General features: G+C 48.8%; 1 protein-coding gene across 1 annotated transcript in view; it reads right to left on the bottom strand.

The window, feature by feature from the left end:
* The window catches only part of ITPK1 (inositol-tetrakisphosphate 1-kinase), a 99375-nt gene that overhangs the window by 7727 nt on the left and 72690 nt on the right, over window positions 1–18958 (bottom strand). Inside the window, exons 6-8 of the mRNA XM_040411929.1 lie at window positions 1491–1589; window positions 1353–1393; window positions 127–292 (exon numbers count right to left, since the gene is read on the bottom strand). Coding sequence (XP_040267863.1) covers window positions 127–292; window positions 1353–1393; window positions 1491–1589 — 306 coding nt within the window. The remainder of the gene's footprint in view (window positions 1–126; window positions 293–1352; window positions 1394–1490; window positions 1590–18958) is intronic.

Genomic DNA, 18958 nt, shown 5'->3' with positions numbered 1-18958 from the left:
GCAGTGTGGCTAATGAAACACATTCCCACAGGTATATTAGCACCTACATGCATCCTGTGCACACATACAGACACACACTCACATGCATCCTGTGTACACATACAGACACACACACACTAGCCATACCTGAACTGCCCGGTGAGAAGTTTTTCAGCGACGGCCGCTCCACCACAGTGTACGACTCTCCCACCACAAAGACTTTATAGAGCACGGCGTTGTGGCTGACAAAACTCTGGATGACGCAGGGGCGCTGGATTGTCCGCAGACCCTCCATGTGAAATATTATAGCCATCTACAATAGACATGAAGTATACATTAGTACCATACCACATACAGAAGATCCACCTCCTATACGGGGAGTTTAAAGGGCATCTGTCAGCAGTTTTGTACCTAGGACACTGGCTGACCTGTTACATGTGCACTTGGCAGCTGAAGGCATCTGTGTTGGTCCCATGTTCCTATCTGCCCGCATCGCTGAGAAAATTGAAGTTTTAATATATGCAAATGAGCCTCTAGGAGCAACGGGGGCGTTACCATTACACCTAGAGGCTCTGCTCTCTCTGCAACTGCTGCACCCTCTGCATTTTTTTGGTCAGGGCCAGGCAGTGTAAACATCACACGTAGTCCTTGTCAATCAAAGTGCACAGGGCGCGGCAGTTGCAGAGAGAGCAGAGCCTCTAGGTGTAATGGTAACGCCCCCGTTGCTCCTAGAGGCTCATTTGCATATATTAAACCATCATATTTCTCAGCGATGCGGGCACATAGGAACATGGGACCAACACGGATACCTTCAGCTGTCAAGTGCACATGTAACAGGTCAGCCAGTGTCATAGGGACAGATCTGAACTTTAAAGGGACACTCCACTGCCCGGGCCTGACCCCTGATTGGTGTATAGTGCCCCCTACGCTGTAACTTTTGCATCCTAAATCTTGATAAGTAATTCATTGGTTTTCATGGCTGTGGGATTTCCAGACCATCAGGTGGCGGATTAATGGAAGGTTATGGGGAGGTCTCCTCCACAGGATCTGTGCGGGAGGTCGGCGTTCTCACTATGGATGTGACGTCATTCGCCGTTTATCCCTGGGACACAGAGTCCGCTGCCCGGGGAATGCTTTCACCTCCTCCATCACAAGCGGATGGCTATACGCGGCCAGGACGCCCAGCACAGAGTACACTGGAGGGCGCTGCTGTACGACGCCCCATTAAATAAGGAATGCAGCCTGACAACCTACGTGGGAGCTGTAATGAACTACCTACTGGTTGTCATGCAAAAGGAAAGAATGCCTCTGACTGGTTATTACAAGAACCAGCACTTACGATGTAAAGGGAGGAATAACCACCATCATCCTACCTCGTGTGAGTTAGTTCCGTGAGCAACTCTCGTCTTACAGACTGAAAAAAAGAAAAAAATTAAGTAGTTATAGTGCCGCCCTAGTGGCAGGGTCAGTGAAGCACAGCAGAGGACTCGTTTTACATGCATCGGACTTACTGAAGGGGAAGGCCAGGCCACTGTTCTGCATGAGCTTCAGCGTGTCCTCATCGCTTGCTGTAGAGAGCTCCATGAAGGGCGGAGAGCACAGCCGCTCATCTACCGGAGGAAAGAACACAATACAGCATTACTGTCACACCGGCCAAACCAAAATAATGCTCTGTGCTGCTGTGGGACTACACATTCCTGTCCTGAAATGCTCTGTGCCGCTGGGGAATCTGCTATGGAACGCTCAGATCGAGACTTCCTAGAAAGGTCAGTACACTCTCAATCTGAAATACTCTGTGCCGCTGTATGACCCGGCTCCTTCCGCTATGTAACTCTCAGTCTGTGACTTTCTGCACGATCAGCACGCCCCTCTCCTGAAATACTCTGTGCTGCCGGGGGCTTCTCCCACTACATAAACCTCAGTCTGTCACATACTGCAAGATTAGCGCACCCCTCCCCTGAAATACTCTGTGCTGCTGTACCGCTCTTTCACTGTGCAACTCTCAGCCTGTGTCCTCCCACAAGGTCAGCACATCCTCTCCTGAAATACTCTGTGCTGCTGTACGACTGCTGCTCTTTCACTACATGCAGCTCCTAGTCTGTAAGCTCCCACAAGATCGGCATGCTCCTCTCCTGAAATACTCTGCGTTGCTTTACGACTGCTGTTCTTTCACTATAGGTAGCTTCCAGTCTGTGACCCCCCACAAGAGCAGCACTCTCCTCTCCTGAAATACTCTGTGCTGCTCTGGGCTCCTCCGACTACATAAACCTCCGTCTGTGACGCACCGCAAGATCAGCACTCTCCTCCCCTGAAACACTCTGTGCTGCTGTTCGACAGCTGCTCTTTCACTATATGTAGTTCCCAGTCTGTAACCTCCCACAAGATCTGCATGCTCCTCTCCTGAAATACTCTGTTCTGCCCTACAACCTCTGCCCTTTCACTATATATAGCTCCCAGTCTGTAACCTACCACAGCCTCGGCGCACTCCTCTCCTGAAACCCTCTGTGCTGCTGATGACCCTGCTCCTTCTACTATATAAGCCAGTGTCCTCCTACAAAGTTCAGCACTCTCCTCTCCTGAAATACTCTGTGCCGCTTTATGAACGCTGTTCTTTCACTATGTAGCTCCCAGTCTGTGACCTACCACAACCTCAGCACTCGCCTCTCCTGAAATACTCTGCGCTACTGAGTCAAGACGGTAGAAGCGGTAAAGAAAACAAGCGCAGTGTCCAAAATGTTAACGATTTACAACAATTTTGGTGGGAAACCCTCCCTGCGTCCGCACCCGTCGTGTTCCTTTACCACAAACCCGACAGCGGGGATTCATACATCAGGCAAAAATCGTCGCTGAGAAAATTTGGAATAAACCGACATCCGCAGAGTTCTGTAACGAGGGAGGCGATGATGGCCGCTGCTGGTCATTGAATGGAGGGGGTGTGAAGTCAGCGCTCTGGGGAAGAGTCATGAGCCGCCTATCTGCAGAGGTACTGAACCCTGGGAAGTCATCCCAAAGCTGCAGAGCTGAAATCAAGACGCTGCATCACCTCAGAGGAAGGCAGGAGTGTCATCAAGCGATTGGATTGTAAGCTCCTACGGTTGCAGGGTGCAGCGGCCACCTTGGCCAAACCGTTCAGACATAAGATTATGAGACAAGACTCTACTGGGTGACGGAAGAAACCGCTCCCTCTAAGCCAAGATGGCCGACAGTGAAAGAGGTCAGGACCCTAGGAAAGCAGGGCGACACCAGAAACTAGAGCAGCCGGCCGCTGACAACCATCAGTAACATCCCGTCAGGCGAGAACGGGGCCAAGTATGTTTTCTAGAACCTCATCAGCAGGACACAGAGGGCCCCCCTGGGGTTTGGGGCCCCCCGCAGTGGAGGTTACCCTGCCAGAGCTGAGGCCTGATGGAAGACGCTCTGGGGGCCAAGATTCTGGCAGCGCGCGGCTCTGATAAGTACACAGGGCGGGAGGGCCCGGGGCCAAATCCAGGACGAGCGCTTCACAATCCGACTCCTGGCAATTCTCCTAATCTTATTGTGAGTCTAAATACAGAGAAAAATAAACATTCATCACCTCCAGAGCGGATGAGACGGGCGCCGCTTATCCCTGGTGCTCATCACAGGCCGAGGATTCCCGGGATAGAAGCCAGAGCGGAGCACAGATATGAAGGAATAATGTCTGACCCTCTGAATTACAATCGCCGACGTGCGTGGCAATCCCCTAAGGCCGTATTTATATGGCGGATTTTCACGCTGCCAAACTACGCCGCGTATTCCGCGGCAGAAACCGACTCGTTTTCTGCTGCATTTTTTGGGTCGGTTAAGACGTAGGTTTTTGGATGCAGGTTTCAGCATGAATTCAGAAACGCGGCCGCCCGGGAGGCCGCAACGTAGTTCACGAGGCCGAGGGTTTTTGCAGCGCGGTTTTCAGGACCGTGTGGACTCCTTGCAATTCCGCAGTGGGAGCCTGCACGCGGTTTAGCTCCATTCAATAGGACGGTGGACGGCGGCCACCTTTTGGCATGGATTTTGCGTCAAAATTCAGACGTCAAAAGATGCCACGGGAACTAATTATATTATTCGATGATACCCTAAGATACCTACATAATTCCTGCGTAGCGTAGTTTATGTTGCCTAGCAACCACCTGTTGTCCTACCCGGGCCACAGGAAGTTGTCTGCTATACAACAGACCAGGCTACATGGACCCGTCACAGGTCCCAAAAGAAGACAAATCCTAAAGGGGCCGTTCTGCGAAAAATATTTGACATTTTAAAACCAGACTTTTGTAATTACAAGTAATTAAAACATTTATTACAGCTACTGAGTTATTCAATGAAATCTATCTGTATAGCGCCACCTGCTGTTTGCCGTTTTCCTAATTTCTCTGTCCTCCGCAGTGAGGTGGACGCACATGTTTAATTCCAACCTTGATCTGCAGCAGAAAGTGCACGCCCCCTAAACTAAATCAGAGAAACTGGAGCAATGAATGGGGAGATCTCTGGATCCATGCGGGGTGCAGGGCTGGTTCTAGATTTATTTTATTTTTTTTTTATTTTCAGGTCCTATTTGATGACCCCTTTAACAGGCTTATCTAGTCATTACATTTTTTATCATAATTGTGATCTTTCACTGGGGCTTGATGAAAGGGCAGGGCGGAGAGGTGGGGGTAAAGGGCCCCAAGTGCAAATGGTCTAAAGAGACCCCCTTTTAATTAACTTAATATTCAGCTATTGTTGGGAAAACTACAAGCTGAAAAATGATTTTCATTATTTTTCATGGCATCAAATATCTGTAAAATTTCTCTCTATTTGTACAATCACAGACTAGGTGAATGCTCCTCTAGGTGGCAGCATTGTACAGGACGTCCAATGCTGCCACCTAGAGGAGCATTCATATAGTGACAACCGGAAGGAAAGGATTGTCATTACTTACATTTATATTGTTACATTGTATCACATTTATTGAATATTGTTACGTTGTATCACATGGGTATTTCATATTGCTGCATTGTATCACATGTTTGTTTTTTGCATATTGTTACTTTGTATCACATGGTTATTGTATATTGTTACGTTGTATCGCGTGGTTATTGTATTCTTTACTGTAGCAGTGAATAGTCTGCAGCTTGTGGCCTTTGCGAAACTACAACTCCCAGTGTATCCAGACATTTATACTCTGTGTGCTCATAACTGCGTGCCCTGGAGCACTGGTTCTATAGCATGAGTCACCTTCCTGTTTCTTGAACAGAATGAAAGCAAAAGTAAACACTGACACAACCAGAGCAGCTGGAGTGAGAGGGTGCAATGCTGGTGTTACAGTGCAGTTTTACATCCGGGTATGCGGAGCGCTGAGTGACATTTATGGGCACAGTACGTGGTTTTTATCCCCCATCCGTTACTAGGGAAACAGCTGAAGACTCAAAGTCTTTTATATCCAGTTTTTTTTTTTTTTTATGTAATTGGGCAATACTTTTAGGAAACCGTGAAAGGCGTCAGGAAAGAAGGTGACAAAGTGCGACCCATCAGTGAGCCACGTTTCGGCTGTAATTGTGCCCAGAACTGGCTCGCGTCTTCCTGCCGATCTCGCGCCCACTCATATTCTGGAGCCGTCTCCAGAGATCAGAGAACTGCAAGACATATCAGACAGAATCAGGCCATGCACATTCTCTGCGCAAATCAAACCAGCCAGCCGCCGGTTAATAGCCCGCCAGTCAGAAATCGCCTGGCAATAATCCGTCACAGAACAGACCCCTGTGCGACTCGCTGGTCGGGTCAGGGCTCTTAAAGGAAAGCTCTAGCTCAATGCAGCGAGTCTGAGGCCTCTGCAGGAAACGAGGGACACTCTGTCCCATCGCTTTCTGATGTTATTTGTGTACTGTATGGCACCAGGTGTGGCATTACTTGTGCACTGTATAGAATGGGGTGTGGCATTACTAATGCACACTATGGCACCAGGTGTGGCATTACTCGTGCACTGTATGGCACCAGGTGTGGCATTACTCGTACACTGTATGGCACCAGGTGTGGCATTACTTGTGCACTGTATAGAATTGTGTGTGGCATTACTAATGCACACCCTATGGTACCAGGTCTGGAACTATGCACTCTGTAGCACCACATTTGGCATTACTTCTACAACTGTATGGGACCAGGTGTGGCATTACTTCTACACTGTATGGTACCTGGTGTGGCATTACTTCTACACTGTATGGTACCTGGTGTGGCATTACTTCTACACTGTATGGTACCTGGTGTGGCATTACTTCTACACTGTATGGTACCTGGTGTGGCATTACTTCTACACTGTATGGTACCTGGTGTGGCATTACTTCTACACTGTATGGTACCTGGTGTGGCATTACTTCTACACTGTATGGTACCTGGTGTGGCATTACTTCTACACTGTATGGTACCTGGTGTGGCATTACTTCTACACTGTATGGTACCTGGTGTGGCATTACTTCTACACTGTATGGTACTAGGTGTGGCATTACTTCTACACTGTATGGTACCTGGTGTGGCATTACTTCTACACTGTATGGTACCTTGTGTGGCATTACTTCTACACTGTATGGTACCTGGTTTGGCATTACCTCTACACTGTTTGGTACCAGGTGTGGCATTACTTCTACACTGTATGGTACCTGGTGTGGCATTACTTCTACACTGTATGGTACCAGGTGTGGCATTACTTCTACACTGTATGGTACCAGGTGTGGCATTACTTCTACACTGTATGGTACCAGGTGTGGCATTACTTATACACTATATGGTACCAGGTGTGGCATTACTTATACACTATATGGTACCAGGTGTGGCATTACTTCTACACTGTATGGTACCAGGTGTGGCATTACTTATACACTATATGGTACCAGGTGTGGCATTACTTATACACTGTATGGTACCAGGTGTGGCATTACTTATACACTGTATAGTAGTAAACAATAACAAAATTGTAGCAGGTGTGGCATTACTTGGGCACTGTACGGCAATCACTGTTATATTGGCTTTACACTACATAGGAGCAGTATTGCGCCAGCTGTGGTATTATAAGAGCATTATTTGGGCACCGCACTGCGCTACCTTTGGTATTTGTACACGATTGGACACTGTATGACGATCACTGTGGAATTATTACACAATGTACAAAAGTGGCACTTGTATAGCACTGGTTGTGGTATTATTCATGTACTGTACAAAAGTGTTACTTGGACACTATTGCCGTGGTATTAGTTATGCACTATATGATAATATTACCCAAGAACTGTATTATATTTTTTGGGCATTGGACAGTGGCATTACTTGGTAACTGTACTGCACCAGTTGTGGGTATGTGAGCTCTGTATAATGGTATTACATGGGCACTGTATAGCACCAGCACCGCACGGCAATATTGCACAATGTACAGTATTGCTAGTGCTACGTAAAGTACAGTCCGACTGATGCCATGGGGATGAGAGTATTGGGTATGATATTAATATTGCTCCCCATGTCCAGCTCCAGAGGTCTACGTCAGCAAAATAAGAAACAAACAGCTCCCCCCAGTGGCCATATCTGGTAGTACTACTGAATCTTAATCTGAAAATACAGTAAATGTATAACTTACAATGTAAAATTTGTGATTCTAAACATCTGATGGTTTAACCCCAGATATTAAGTGTAAATCTGATGGTCCCAGGAGCCTCCAACAATTAAAGACATCTGATTTTACAGACTTTTAAGGACGCCCGGTAGCCCCAGCATTATCCTCCCTCAATGACGCATACCTGAGGAGAGACCTAAAATGCAAAGAATGTAAAGCATCACCTGCAGAGGAATGTGCACTCGGCCCCGCGCCCGGCACTGCAGGGGTTTATGTAAATGCAGCGCAAGCTCTGCAGGAGGACAAGTTCGGCACCTTTCCAATCTCCTTAGCGTTTCGACATCTTTTTCAAGATCTCTGCTTGATGTGAGTGAAGAGGCTGACAATCTCAAGCAGAGGTCTTGAAAAAGGTGAAGTGAAAATGTATATTAAGAAAGTTGCAAAACTTTTGATTACAGCATAGCATGGAGCTGTGCAGAGAATGACCTCTAAATCAACACTGGTGCCCCCAACCCACCATAGCGCTATCATTTAAGGGGTGGTCCCATTGAGACAACTTGTTCCCTATCCACTGGACCAGTGGAGGTCCGACTGCTGGGGGCCCGCGCTCCCAGTTTCAATGGAGTGACAGACATGTATGCATGCTCCCACCCATTTAACAGTATGGAACTGACAGAGATGGGCGAGTCCAAGCGCTTGGCTCCATAGAGCGGGAGTAGCGGGGGGCATGCGCGAGCGCCCCTCCATCAGAACTGGGAAGCGCAGGCCCTAGTGGGAGACACTATCCCAGTGATGGCTAACCTCCGGCACTCCAGCTGTAGAGAAACTACGACTCCCAGCATGCTCCATTCATTTCTATGGCGCTCTGAGAACAGCCAAGCAAGTGTGCACCTTGGGGGTTGTAGTTTTACCACAGCCCTATCCTGTGTATAGGGGGTAATATGTCTTGTCCCCATATCCCCCGTCCCCTAAAATGACCAGAGCGGCTGGTAGCGCATGTGCACGGCCACTCCATTCATTTCTATGGGAGTTCCGGAGATAGAGTACAGCACTCGCCTATCTCCGAAACTACTATAGTTCGCATGTGCAACCGGCTGCTCCGGTCATTTTAGAAGAGCAGCATGGGGCCTGCAGTGGGTACGGGGACCTCGTTCTAGTCATTGATGGCCATCCCAGCGGTAGGACCCTCACGGATCTGATAGTTATCCCCTATCCTGTGTATAGGGAGTAACGAACTTGTACCTACAGGAATACCCCTTTAATGTGCGCCCTATATTTCTCCACAATTACGGATCCCTCACGCATCTGTCTGTGTGGCGTCTGCATTTTTTATTTTATTTTTGTGTACCCACTGACTTCGATGGGTCCATGGTTCGTATTTTGCAGACCTATTTTATCTTTTTGCGGATCGGATATATCGATGCAGAAGAAAGCACATGGACGATCGGTGCGTTTCCCGCATCCATAGGTCCTTTCAGCAAAAAGATAGAACGTGTCCTAGAACTTCGCCGCAAAATGCAGACCATGGACCCACTGAAGTCAACAAGTCCGCAAAAAATACGAATGCAAAAAAAAAGAGATGGTATCCTTATTTTGCGGATTCGCAGTTTGCAGACTGCTAAATACATACGGTTGCGTGCATGAGGGCTAAAGCATATGGCTCCTTGAAAACCACATCCATTGCGGTGGAAACGAGTTTACAGCCGAGCAGTGCCCATGGCATAGGGATGATGCACGGAGAGCAAAACACGGACACGCGGAGCAAACACGGATCCTTCACAGAGAAACCACTGACCGTCTCGTCACAGACATGTGAATAAGGCCTAAAACACATCATACAAGTAGTGCAAGGCTGGCATGGGTTTTTTGGTGCAAATTGAGCCAGAATCTGGTGCATTTCACTTAGTAAATCTCGCCCCTTTGTCTTAATTTCTCGCCATTTTTAATATCGCTTCTTGACATTTTCCGGTCTCCTTAATGTGAACGGTCTCATGGTTGAAGGCTAAGGGCTGCATAGTGGTAAGATGGGAATTAGGTGTAAGAGGAGACCGAAAAAAGCAAAAGCCCCATCCATTTATTATGAGCAAAGTGTGCAAGGGCCCCCCCATCCACAGGCACCAGACGGGGTGGAGGAGGCGTCGTCCGGAGCCCCCCTATCCACAGGCACCAGACGGGGTGGAGGAGGCGTCGTCCGGGGCCCCCCTATCCACAGGCACCAGACGGGGTGGAGGAGGCGTCGTCCGGAGCCCCCCTATCCACAGGCACCAGACGGGGTGGAGGAGGCGTCGTCCGGGGCCCCCCTATCCACAGGCACCAGACGGGGTGGAGGAGGCGTCGTCCGGAGCCCCCCTATCCACAGGCACCAGACGGGGTGGAGGAGGCGTCGTCCGGGGCCCCCCCATCCACAGGCACCAGACGGGGTGGAGGAGGCGTCGTCCGGAGCCCCCCTATCCACAGGCACCAGACGGGGTGGAGGAGGCGTCGTCCGGGGCCCCCCCATCCACAGGCACCAGACGGGGTGGAGGAGGCGTCGTCCGGAGCCCCCCTATCCACAGGCACCAGACGGGGTGGAGGAGGCGTCGTCCGGGGCCCCCCTATCCACAGGCACCAGACGGGGTGGAGGAGGCGTCGTCCGGAGCCCCCCTATCCACAGGCACCAGACGGGGTGGAGGAGGCGTCGTCCGGGGCCCCCCTATCCACAGGCACCAGACGGGGTGGAGGAGGCGTCGTCCGGGGCCCCCCTATCCACAGGCACCAGACGGGGTGGAGGAGGCGTCGTCCGGAGCCCCCCTATCCACAGGCACCAGACGGGGTGGAGGAGGCGTCGTCCGGGGCCCCCCTATCCACAGGCACCAGACGGGGTGGAGGAGGCGTCGTCCGGGGCCCCCCTATCCACAGGCACCAGACGGGGTGGAGGAGGCGTCGTCCGGGGCCCCCCTATCCACAGGCACCCGACGGGGTGGAGGAGGCGTCGTCCGGGGCCCCCCTATCCACAGGCACCCGACGGGGTGGAGGAGGCGTCGTCCGGAGCCCCCCTATCCACAGGCACCCGACGGGGTGGAGGAGGCGTCGTCCGGAGCCCCCCTATCCACAGGCACCCGACGGGGTGGAGGAGGCGTCGCCTGGAGCCCCCCTATCCACAGGCACCAGACGGGGTGGAGGAGGCGTCGTCCGGTGCCCCCCGTCACTCCTGTCAAAGACTGAGAGGTTACGCACAGAGGGTTAATGAAATGGACCACCTCGGCCAAGTCTGCAGGTGGGCGGCCTCAATACTGGCAGTAATAAGGCACTTGAAGGCTAAGACACACAAACCGCCCATCACGTCGCAGCAGGACCCCGCAGTCCGCGTTCCTCGCGCCTCTTTAACTACTCTTTGGGGCTGTTTATTATCATTTTTCTCCTTGTAAAGGCCTTCGCTAAAAGTGCTGACACCGGGCGGTAATACTAACAAAACAGGGGAATATAAACGAATGCCGAGCAGGACATAGATGGTCATTTCATGGCTAAGGGGGCACCCCGCCTGCTGGGCTGTGCGGAGTCGCAGACCCAGGAATTCAAAGGCAGGAAACGTGTTTTGGTCATTTCATGTCGGACAACAGGCCAGGATTATACACGGATTTGGGCGCCTTTGATCGGCCCGGCGTCGGCGCACGTTTGATTTCTGGTTTTCATTCCGGCTCTGCTAAGTCGGGTCGATGGAGACGGTGCCATCCTGTACTTTATGTTACATCGTAAAACGCCTCCAGTAATAAAAGTGCACAGGGAGCCGCACGCACCTTCTAGAGGTCACGGCTCTGTCACTGTCTAGTACTGCGGTCTCCAATGGGAGTAGTAGTCCCGCAATACCTGGAGAGCACTGGTCTAGAATATACAACTGAAGATAAATAGAGTGAAATTCTCTTAATCCAGCATCTGATAGTCCAGATATTTCCACCAGACCAGAAGTTAAAGACAGTCGGGGGAGGGGGGGGCATCCATTCTTAGGACTCTGTGCTGTGCCGTTCCTCTATTATTACTGCTAGAATTTATTGAATGGATCATTAGCAGTTTGCAATGAAGGTCCTGATGGGTGTCAACAGTTGGGGGAGGGGGGGGGGGGAACAGTCTGACACTATCCATTCAGTGCTGCCAGGGTCCATGTGCAGGGACACCTCCCAAATGGTAACACCCAGTAGGACCTTCATTGCAAAAGTCAGAGACTGGGGGTGCTGAATTTCAACACTTGATCCTTTTGTTCTCTAGGAAAATATGTGGCAACGAGAAGGATCTGACGACAGCTTTCTCCCCTCTTTCTATTGAAAACCCATGAATGTGTATGAGGGAACTGGGAAAGCTAACTGTTAACTGAACGAGGGCTAGACCAACTGGTAACACCCAGCTGGACCTTTACTGCAAACTGCTAGCAATTCATTCATATACTTCTAGCAGGAATATTAGAAGAACTACACAACAAAGAAACCATAAGAATTGCTATTTCAAGGGGAAGTTCTCCATCTTTAGTCTAGGGCAGGGATGCCCAACCTGCGGCCCTCCAGCTGTTGCAGAACTACAAGTCCCTACATGCTTGGTCAGCCTACAGCTATCAGGGTTGTTGGGAGTTGCAGTTTTGCAATTGGGCATCCCTGGGCTAGGTGGAAACATGATATACCTATATGAGGGCCACATGACCAGGAACATAATAAATGTCCTCCTGTCACTGACAGCAAGCACAGATCTTCAAAACCAAAGAAACAAGCTGTATATGGTGTAACTATAAAACTCTCAAAATTAAAGGTGTTTTCTGATCTGATCCGGTAAGGACCGCAGGCAGGAGCAGCACGATTATAAGTCACTTTTACAGGAACCAGTCATTCTCCAGTCCTGCATCTATAGAAGCAGACGCCATGGGGAAGCGTATCGTATTACAGGAAAACGGACAGCTCGTATAATCTAAACTGTGCATAATCCGCACTTGAGGTAAGAAGTGTATTTACACCGGGAACAGAGATAGTTTCCTAATGTGGCTCCATACCTCAATGGACTCTCCTTCCTGGAGCGAGGACTCATAAAAGAAGAATTCAGATCTGTATCGGGAAGACGACTACAGACGTTTGGGATTGTAAATAAATGACGATTTCCCCAGTACTCTCATAAAAATGTCATCCGTGTCCCGTCAAAGCCGTGTGAATATTTCAGCTGTTAATACTTCATGTACATACATTACTAATCCTGAGTTACATCCTGTATTATACTGCAGAGCTGCACTCACTATTCTGCTGGTGCAGTCACCGTGTACATACATTACTTATCCTGTACTGATCCTGAGTTACATCCTGTATTATACTCCAGAGCTGCACTCACTATTCTGCTGGTGCAGTCACTGTGTACATACATTACTTATCCTGTACTGATCCTGAGTTACATCCTGTATTATTCTCCAGAGCTGCACTCACTATTCTGCTGGTGCAGTCACTGTGTACATACATTACTTATCCTGTACTGATCCTGAGTTACATCCTGTATTACACCCCAGAGCTGCACTCACTATTCTGCTGTTGGAGTCACTGTGTACATACATTACATTACTTATCCTGTACTGATCCTGAGTTACATCCTGTATTATACTCCAGAGCTGCACTCACTATTCTGCTGGTGCAGTCACTGTGTACATACATTACTTATCCTGTACTGATCCTGAGTTACATCCTGTATTATACTCCAGAGCTGCACTCACTATTCTGCTGGTGCAGTCACTGTGTACATACATTACATTACTTATCCTGTACTGATCCTGAGTTACATCCTGTATTATACTCCAGAGCTGCACTCACTATTCTGCTGGTGGAGTCACTGTGTACATACATTACTTATCCTGTACTGATCCTCAGTTACATCCTGTATTATTCTCCAGAGCTGCACTCACTATTCTGCTGGTGCAGTCACTGTGTACATACATTACATTACTTATCCTGTACTGATCCTGAGTTACATCCTGTATTATACTCCAGACATGTCCTAACATCTTAGCTAAGCACCTATCATAAAGTAAGCACTTAGTTTCTTCTTCATCAGATGACTGTACAATATTTGCTGTAAAGACAACACATCCTAGAATACAAATCAACAGAGCAAGCTCTGTGTAGAACCTTAATGGATCTTCACTAACAAGCAGCAGAATAGTGAGGGCAGCTCTGGAGTATAATACAGGATGTAACTCGGGATCAGTACAGGATAAGTAATGTATGTACACAGTGACTCCACCAGCAGAACAGCGAGTGCAGCTCTGGAGTATAATACAGGATGTAACTCCGGATCAGTACAGGATAAGTAATGTATGTACACAGTGACTGCACCAGCAGAATAGTGAGTGCAGCTCTGGAGTATAATACAGGATGTAACTCAGGATCAGTACAGGATAAGTAATGTATGTACACAGTGACTGCACCAGCAGAATAGTGAGTGCAGCTCTGGAGAATAATACAGGATGTAACTCAGGATCAGTACAGAATGTATTTATAAATGACTATTATATAGATACATAGCTGTCATATAAACTAACAGTGTCCAAAGTTTTATGACACCTTTGGGGTTAAAGACTTTATGACGGAACAAAATGAAGGCCTCCAGTAAAAACCAGGACACGGCTATATTTGACTAAAGAATAATCTCTGAATTAATTTGCGCTTATAAAAGTCTAGGTCAGTAATTCCCAGCGCTGGTGTCAGGACACATTTGGGCTTTGCCATCTCAATGTGTCACAAGAATGGAAAGGTGTAAAGAGAAGACGTCTTAAAAACACTGGAAAGTAAATGATTAGGACGTGCGAGGGGCACCAGTCCACGACACCCCGCGGCCCGATTCTGCCTCTCTATAACAATTGGGGGATGTATAGGGGGCACATACTATTGATAGATCAGGTCACCCCATGCTGATTGCCGCTTTCTTATCCTTTATCACAGTGAACCCCTTAAAGCACAAGTAAACATCTTATTTTTCAGTCACAGCCAGAGCTGCGGTCCGGGTCTCAGTCCTGAGACCTAGAAACCTAAAGGCTATGGAATTTTTTTTTTTATGATTGCATTTTACTAATTCTGAGCTAAAATATTTTTAATTGGTCCTTATTCAACATTTTCAGCCGTTTGTGAAATACAGGGGTTAAAAAAAAAATCTGCCAGTTTGCAGAATATCACTTGTTTGGTCCTGTCAGCTGATGGTTCATGTGAAGCCTCATCTCTGATCCTCTGATGTCAGGAGAGCTCCTTTCTAAAGGAAAGTATTTACGCAATGAAATCATGGAACTCCGAGCCTCTGGCCCTGAACGCAGCAGATCTCATCACTTTTCCGAGACCGCGCATAACGTCCGGTGTTTACGGGATTATACCGCGATTGCGACTTTGCTTCAGATTAGACCCGGCGTTTCGACATGCTGTAGGACATGACACCTGGGAGGACTATGAAAGGAAGCAAATAACCAGCGTCAACTTGACCAAAACCTACTGGGAGAGTCACTGATCACTGGTGGTGGCCCCAGACTGGTTACACTGGGACCAGTCCAGAAACTAATAATCGTACACTATAGTCTAGAAAGGACTTCTCCTGTAAACCACGAGACCCCGCAGAATAAGTAACGCCCCCCAGGGACACCGACCTCCTGTTCCTGACTGTAGGATCAATAGTAGGGCATCTCTCCAAATGCGTCCCTCTATTATTCCAGTGCTGGAACCTTTGCTGAAGAACCCCTAATAATTCATAGGCGCATGTGTGAAGATGGTGATGGCGGAATCCAACATCCCTGCCTGTGATGCTCTGTAGACCCCCCAAAACCTCACTGGCACCAGTCATATCCACAACCAGAAACACCCCATGGTGTAGTTGACCTTGTGCACAGAGGACACGCCCAACCATGCCTATCGATGGCCCAAGAGTTTACTGCAAACTTGTGCGGTTATTGGTTTTTGCGGGTGGGCGTGCATGCCGCGGCATCGCACCCAATCTACACAAAGAACCACCCACTGGAATGGACAATAACGCAAATCTTCCATAGAGCTGATCTTGTGGCGTCTCTATGACATCGCTGTTGGGTGGTCTTCCCCTTTAAGAAGGCTTGAGGCAGAATTGGAGTAGCCGTTGCCTAAGGCCACGCCCCGCAGACTGCAAGAAACTCATCAGTTTCCCGATGTGGCGCCCACCATAGGAGTAAATGGAAATCGGTACTTTATCTTGTAAAAAAAAATGTTGGCTCGTCTGGGGGTGAAGACGCCGGCAGGCGCAGAGCTTCCATGTCTACACTGTATATGGAATTCCTGGAAGGCAGGAGAGGTGCGGCAGACGGACTTGCAGGTGGTAACAGAGATGGCGGTATGCACCCAGATCGATTCGCGTCAATAAAACGTAGGCGCCGAGAGAAAAAATGTCAACAGATGACGACAAATTTATTTGATGTCCTGGTTACTGTACATTTAGATATAGAAGTCACTCCCTAGGCAAACATGACAGCATTTCCTGGGCTCGCATTCTATTCAGTATAGGGAGGAATAACGATCTTCTGACAAAAAACTGTCTGCTGTCGGCACGGCCATTATGGAAGTGATAAATATACTGCAGTCTGATCCGAAATCAACGTTAGATCTTACTAAAGATCAAGGGTGCTGTTCCTGCTGTCCCATATGCTTTGTACTGCAGCTCCACTTTTTCAGGTCCACAATGCCATTGATAGACTAATAGAACAGCGCCCCACAGCAGCCATAATATAACAGTAAGAATCTCTTCATGGGTTAATGCGATGACTGATGTAAGAAATGAAAATCAGACATCATATAGAACAGGACAACCTCTTTCTAACGAATCTAGAACCAGCCCTGCACCTCACATGGGTCCAGAGATCTCCCCATCCATTACTCCAATTGTTCTGCAAGATTCATTTCGAAATGCTAGTTCAGGGAAGGGCCTCTTTTTTTTTGGGGGGGGGATTGAGTAATGTTTTTGCTGCAGCTCTCTCCCTATAACAGCTCAGGCTGTGGGTCCTTTCTACTCCACCTCTCTCCATCATAGTTCAGGCTGTGTGTCCTTTCTGTTGCATCCCTGTCCCTATCACATTTCAAGGGTGTGTCCTTTCTGCTTCAGCTCTCTCCTCTCTCCCCCTCACAGCCGGGGGGGTGTCCTTTATGTTGCAGCTCTCTCGCTATCACAGCCCGGGGGGGGGGGGGGGGGGGGGGGTCCTTTCTGCTTCAGCCTTCTCCCTTCCATAGTTCAGGCTGTGTCTCCTTTCTGTTGCATCCCTGTCCCTATCACATTTCAAGGGTGTGTCCTTTCTGCTTCAGCTCTCTCCCCATCACAGCCCGGGGGGGGGGGGGGGGGGGGGGGTCCTTTCTGCTTCAGCCTTCTCCCTTCCATAGTTCAGGGTGGGTGTCTTTCTGCTGCAACTCTCTCCCTATCACAGCCCAGGGGGTGTGTACTTTCTGCAGCAGCTATCTTACCATCATAGTTAGGCCCCCTGCACACGAACGCGTGCACCCCGTGGTGGTGCTGCGGCCCATTCACTTTAATGGGTCCGCGATCCGGCCGTTCCGCAAAAAGATAGGACATGTTCTATCTTTTTGCGGAAAGGTAGTACGGGACGAAACCCCACGGAAGCACTCTGTAGTGTTCCGTTCCGTGCTTCCGTTCCGCACCATTCCGCATCTCCGGATTTGTGGACCCATTCAAGTGAATGGGTCCGCATCCGGGATGCGGAATGCCCACGGAACGGCACCCGTGTATTGCGGATCCGCAAATACAGTCCGCAATACGGCAACGGGAAGCACACGTTCGTGTGCAGGGGGCCTTAAGGTGTGTGTCCTTTCTGTTGCAGCTCTCTTCCCATCACAGCTCCTTTTTGCCAGAGCTCTTTCCCTGTAAGGCCCCTTTCACACGGGCGAGATTTTCGCGCGGGTGCAATGCGTGAGGTGAACGCATTGCACCCGCACTGAATCCGGACCTATTCATTTCTATGGGGCTGTGCACATGATTTTCAGGCCCCTTGCAGACGAGCGTGTCCGGATTAGGTCCGGATGCGTCCCGATGCATTGCGGCAAACACGCGCGAGTAGGTACGCAATTGCAGTCAGTTTAGACTGCGATTGCGTTCCGTCGTTCAGTGACGTCATCAAAAGGTCCTATTCCTCACAAAAGAAGACAGAAGAGATTCCGGCTGCGCGAACAAGTGGATTAAGGTGAGTTAAATAATTTTTTTTATTTTTTTTAACCCCTCCAGCGCTATTGTACTATGCATTCTGTATTCAGAATGCTTTTATTTTCCCTTATAACCATGTTATAAGGGAAAATAATACAATCTACACAACCTTGAACCCAAACTTCTGTGAAGAAGTTCGGGTCTGGGTACCACATTCAGTTTTTTATCACACGCGTGCAAAACGCATTGCACCCGCGCGATAAAAACGGAACAACGGAACGCAATCGCAGTCAAAACTGACTGCAATTGCGTACCTACTAGCACGGGTTTGCCACAATGCACAGGGACGCATCCGGACCTAATCCGGACACGCTCGTCTGCAAGGGGGCTAACTGTTACAACTTCTAACAGATGATATGGCTGCGTGGCAGTTAAAGATTTAAACTGGGCATGTGCGACCTCAGTGAGATGGACAAGATATAAGGAACGGGACAAACAGCAGGTGGCGCTATACAGGTACATTTAATTAAAATCACTCACTGGCTATACTAAATTTCTAATTAGAAGCAATTACAAAAGTATTCAGATCCAGGCGCTGGTGTGAAAAATGTAGAGTATTATTTGTGGCGCAACCAGTTTAAATATGACAATGAATGGGCGACTGTTAAAAACAGAGAAGTAATGTATCCACTTGTTACTACATGAAACAAAAGGTTGATCTACTAGAACTTTGACCCCAGACTAATTAACAGGCAGCAGACGTGTTACAGATTATTGGACAAAAACAATTTCAGGGCAAAAAAAGGCTTTTCCCGTGGGGGGTTAATGAGGATTTCGGTTTGCGTGTTCGCCACGTGGACGGCCATCTAAGGGGAGGGCAAGAACTGGTTAGTGCCAGACAGGACTAATGATTAACTATTCACTGCCCCTTACAACCACCAGGAGAGAGGCCGAGGGAAACTGTACAAGAGAAGAAGAGGACCATGAGAAGTCACCACCCAAGATCCACAGACCAATCTCCACACAAATCTAAAACTGGAGCCTAAAAGAGACGGAGCCCCAAAATGTCAGGAAACGTAAGAAACAATGGATCAGAGAGACGCAAATCAACTCAGGGCTATATAATAATGGAGGGAATCCTCAACATATCCATTCACTAGAGAGCAGCGGTGACATCACTGAGAATGCAGCCTATCCATTCACTAGAGATCAGCAGTGACATCACTCAGAATGCAGCCTATCCAT

Source organism: Bufo bufo, chromosome 11 (assembly GCF_905171765.1).
Source record: "Bufo bufo chromosome 11, aBufBuf1.1, whole genome shotgun sequence".
NCBI classification, from domain to species: Eukaryota; Metazoa; Chordata; class Amphibia; order Anura; family Bufonidae; genus Bufo; species Bufo bufo.
Note: the sequence above shows the minus strand (reverse complement) of the source record. Positions and strands in the feature narration are given on the sequence as shown.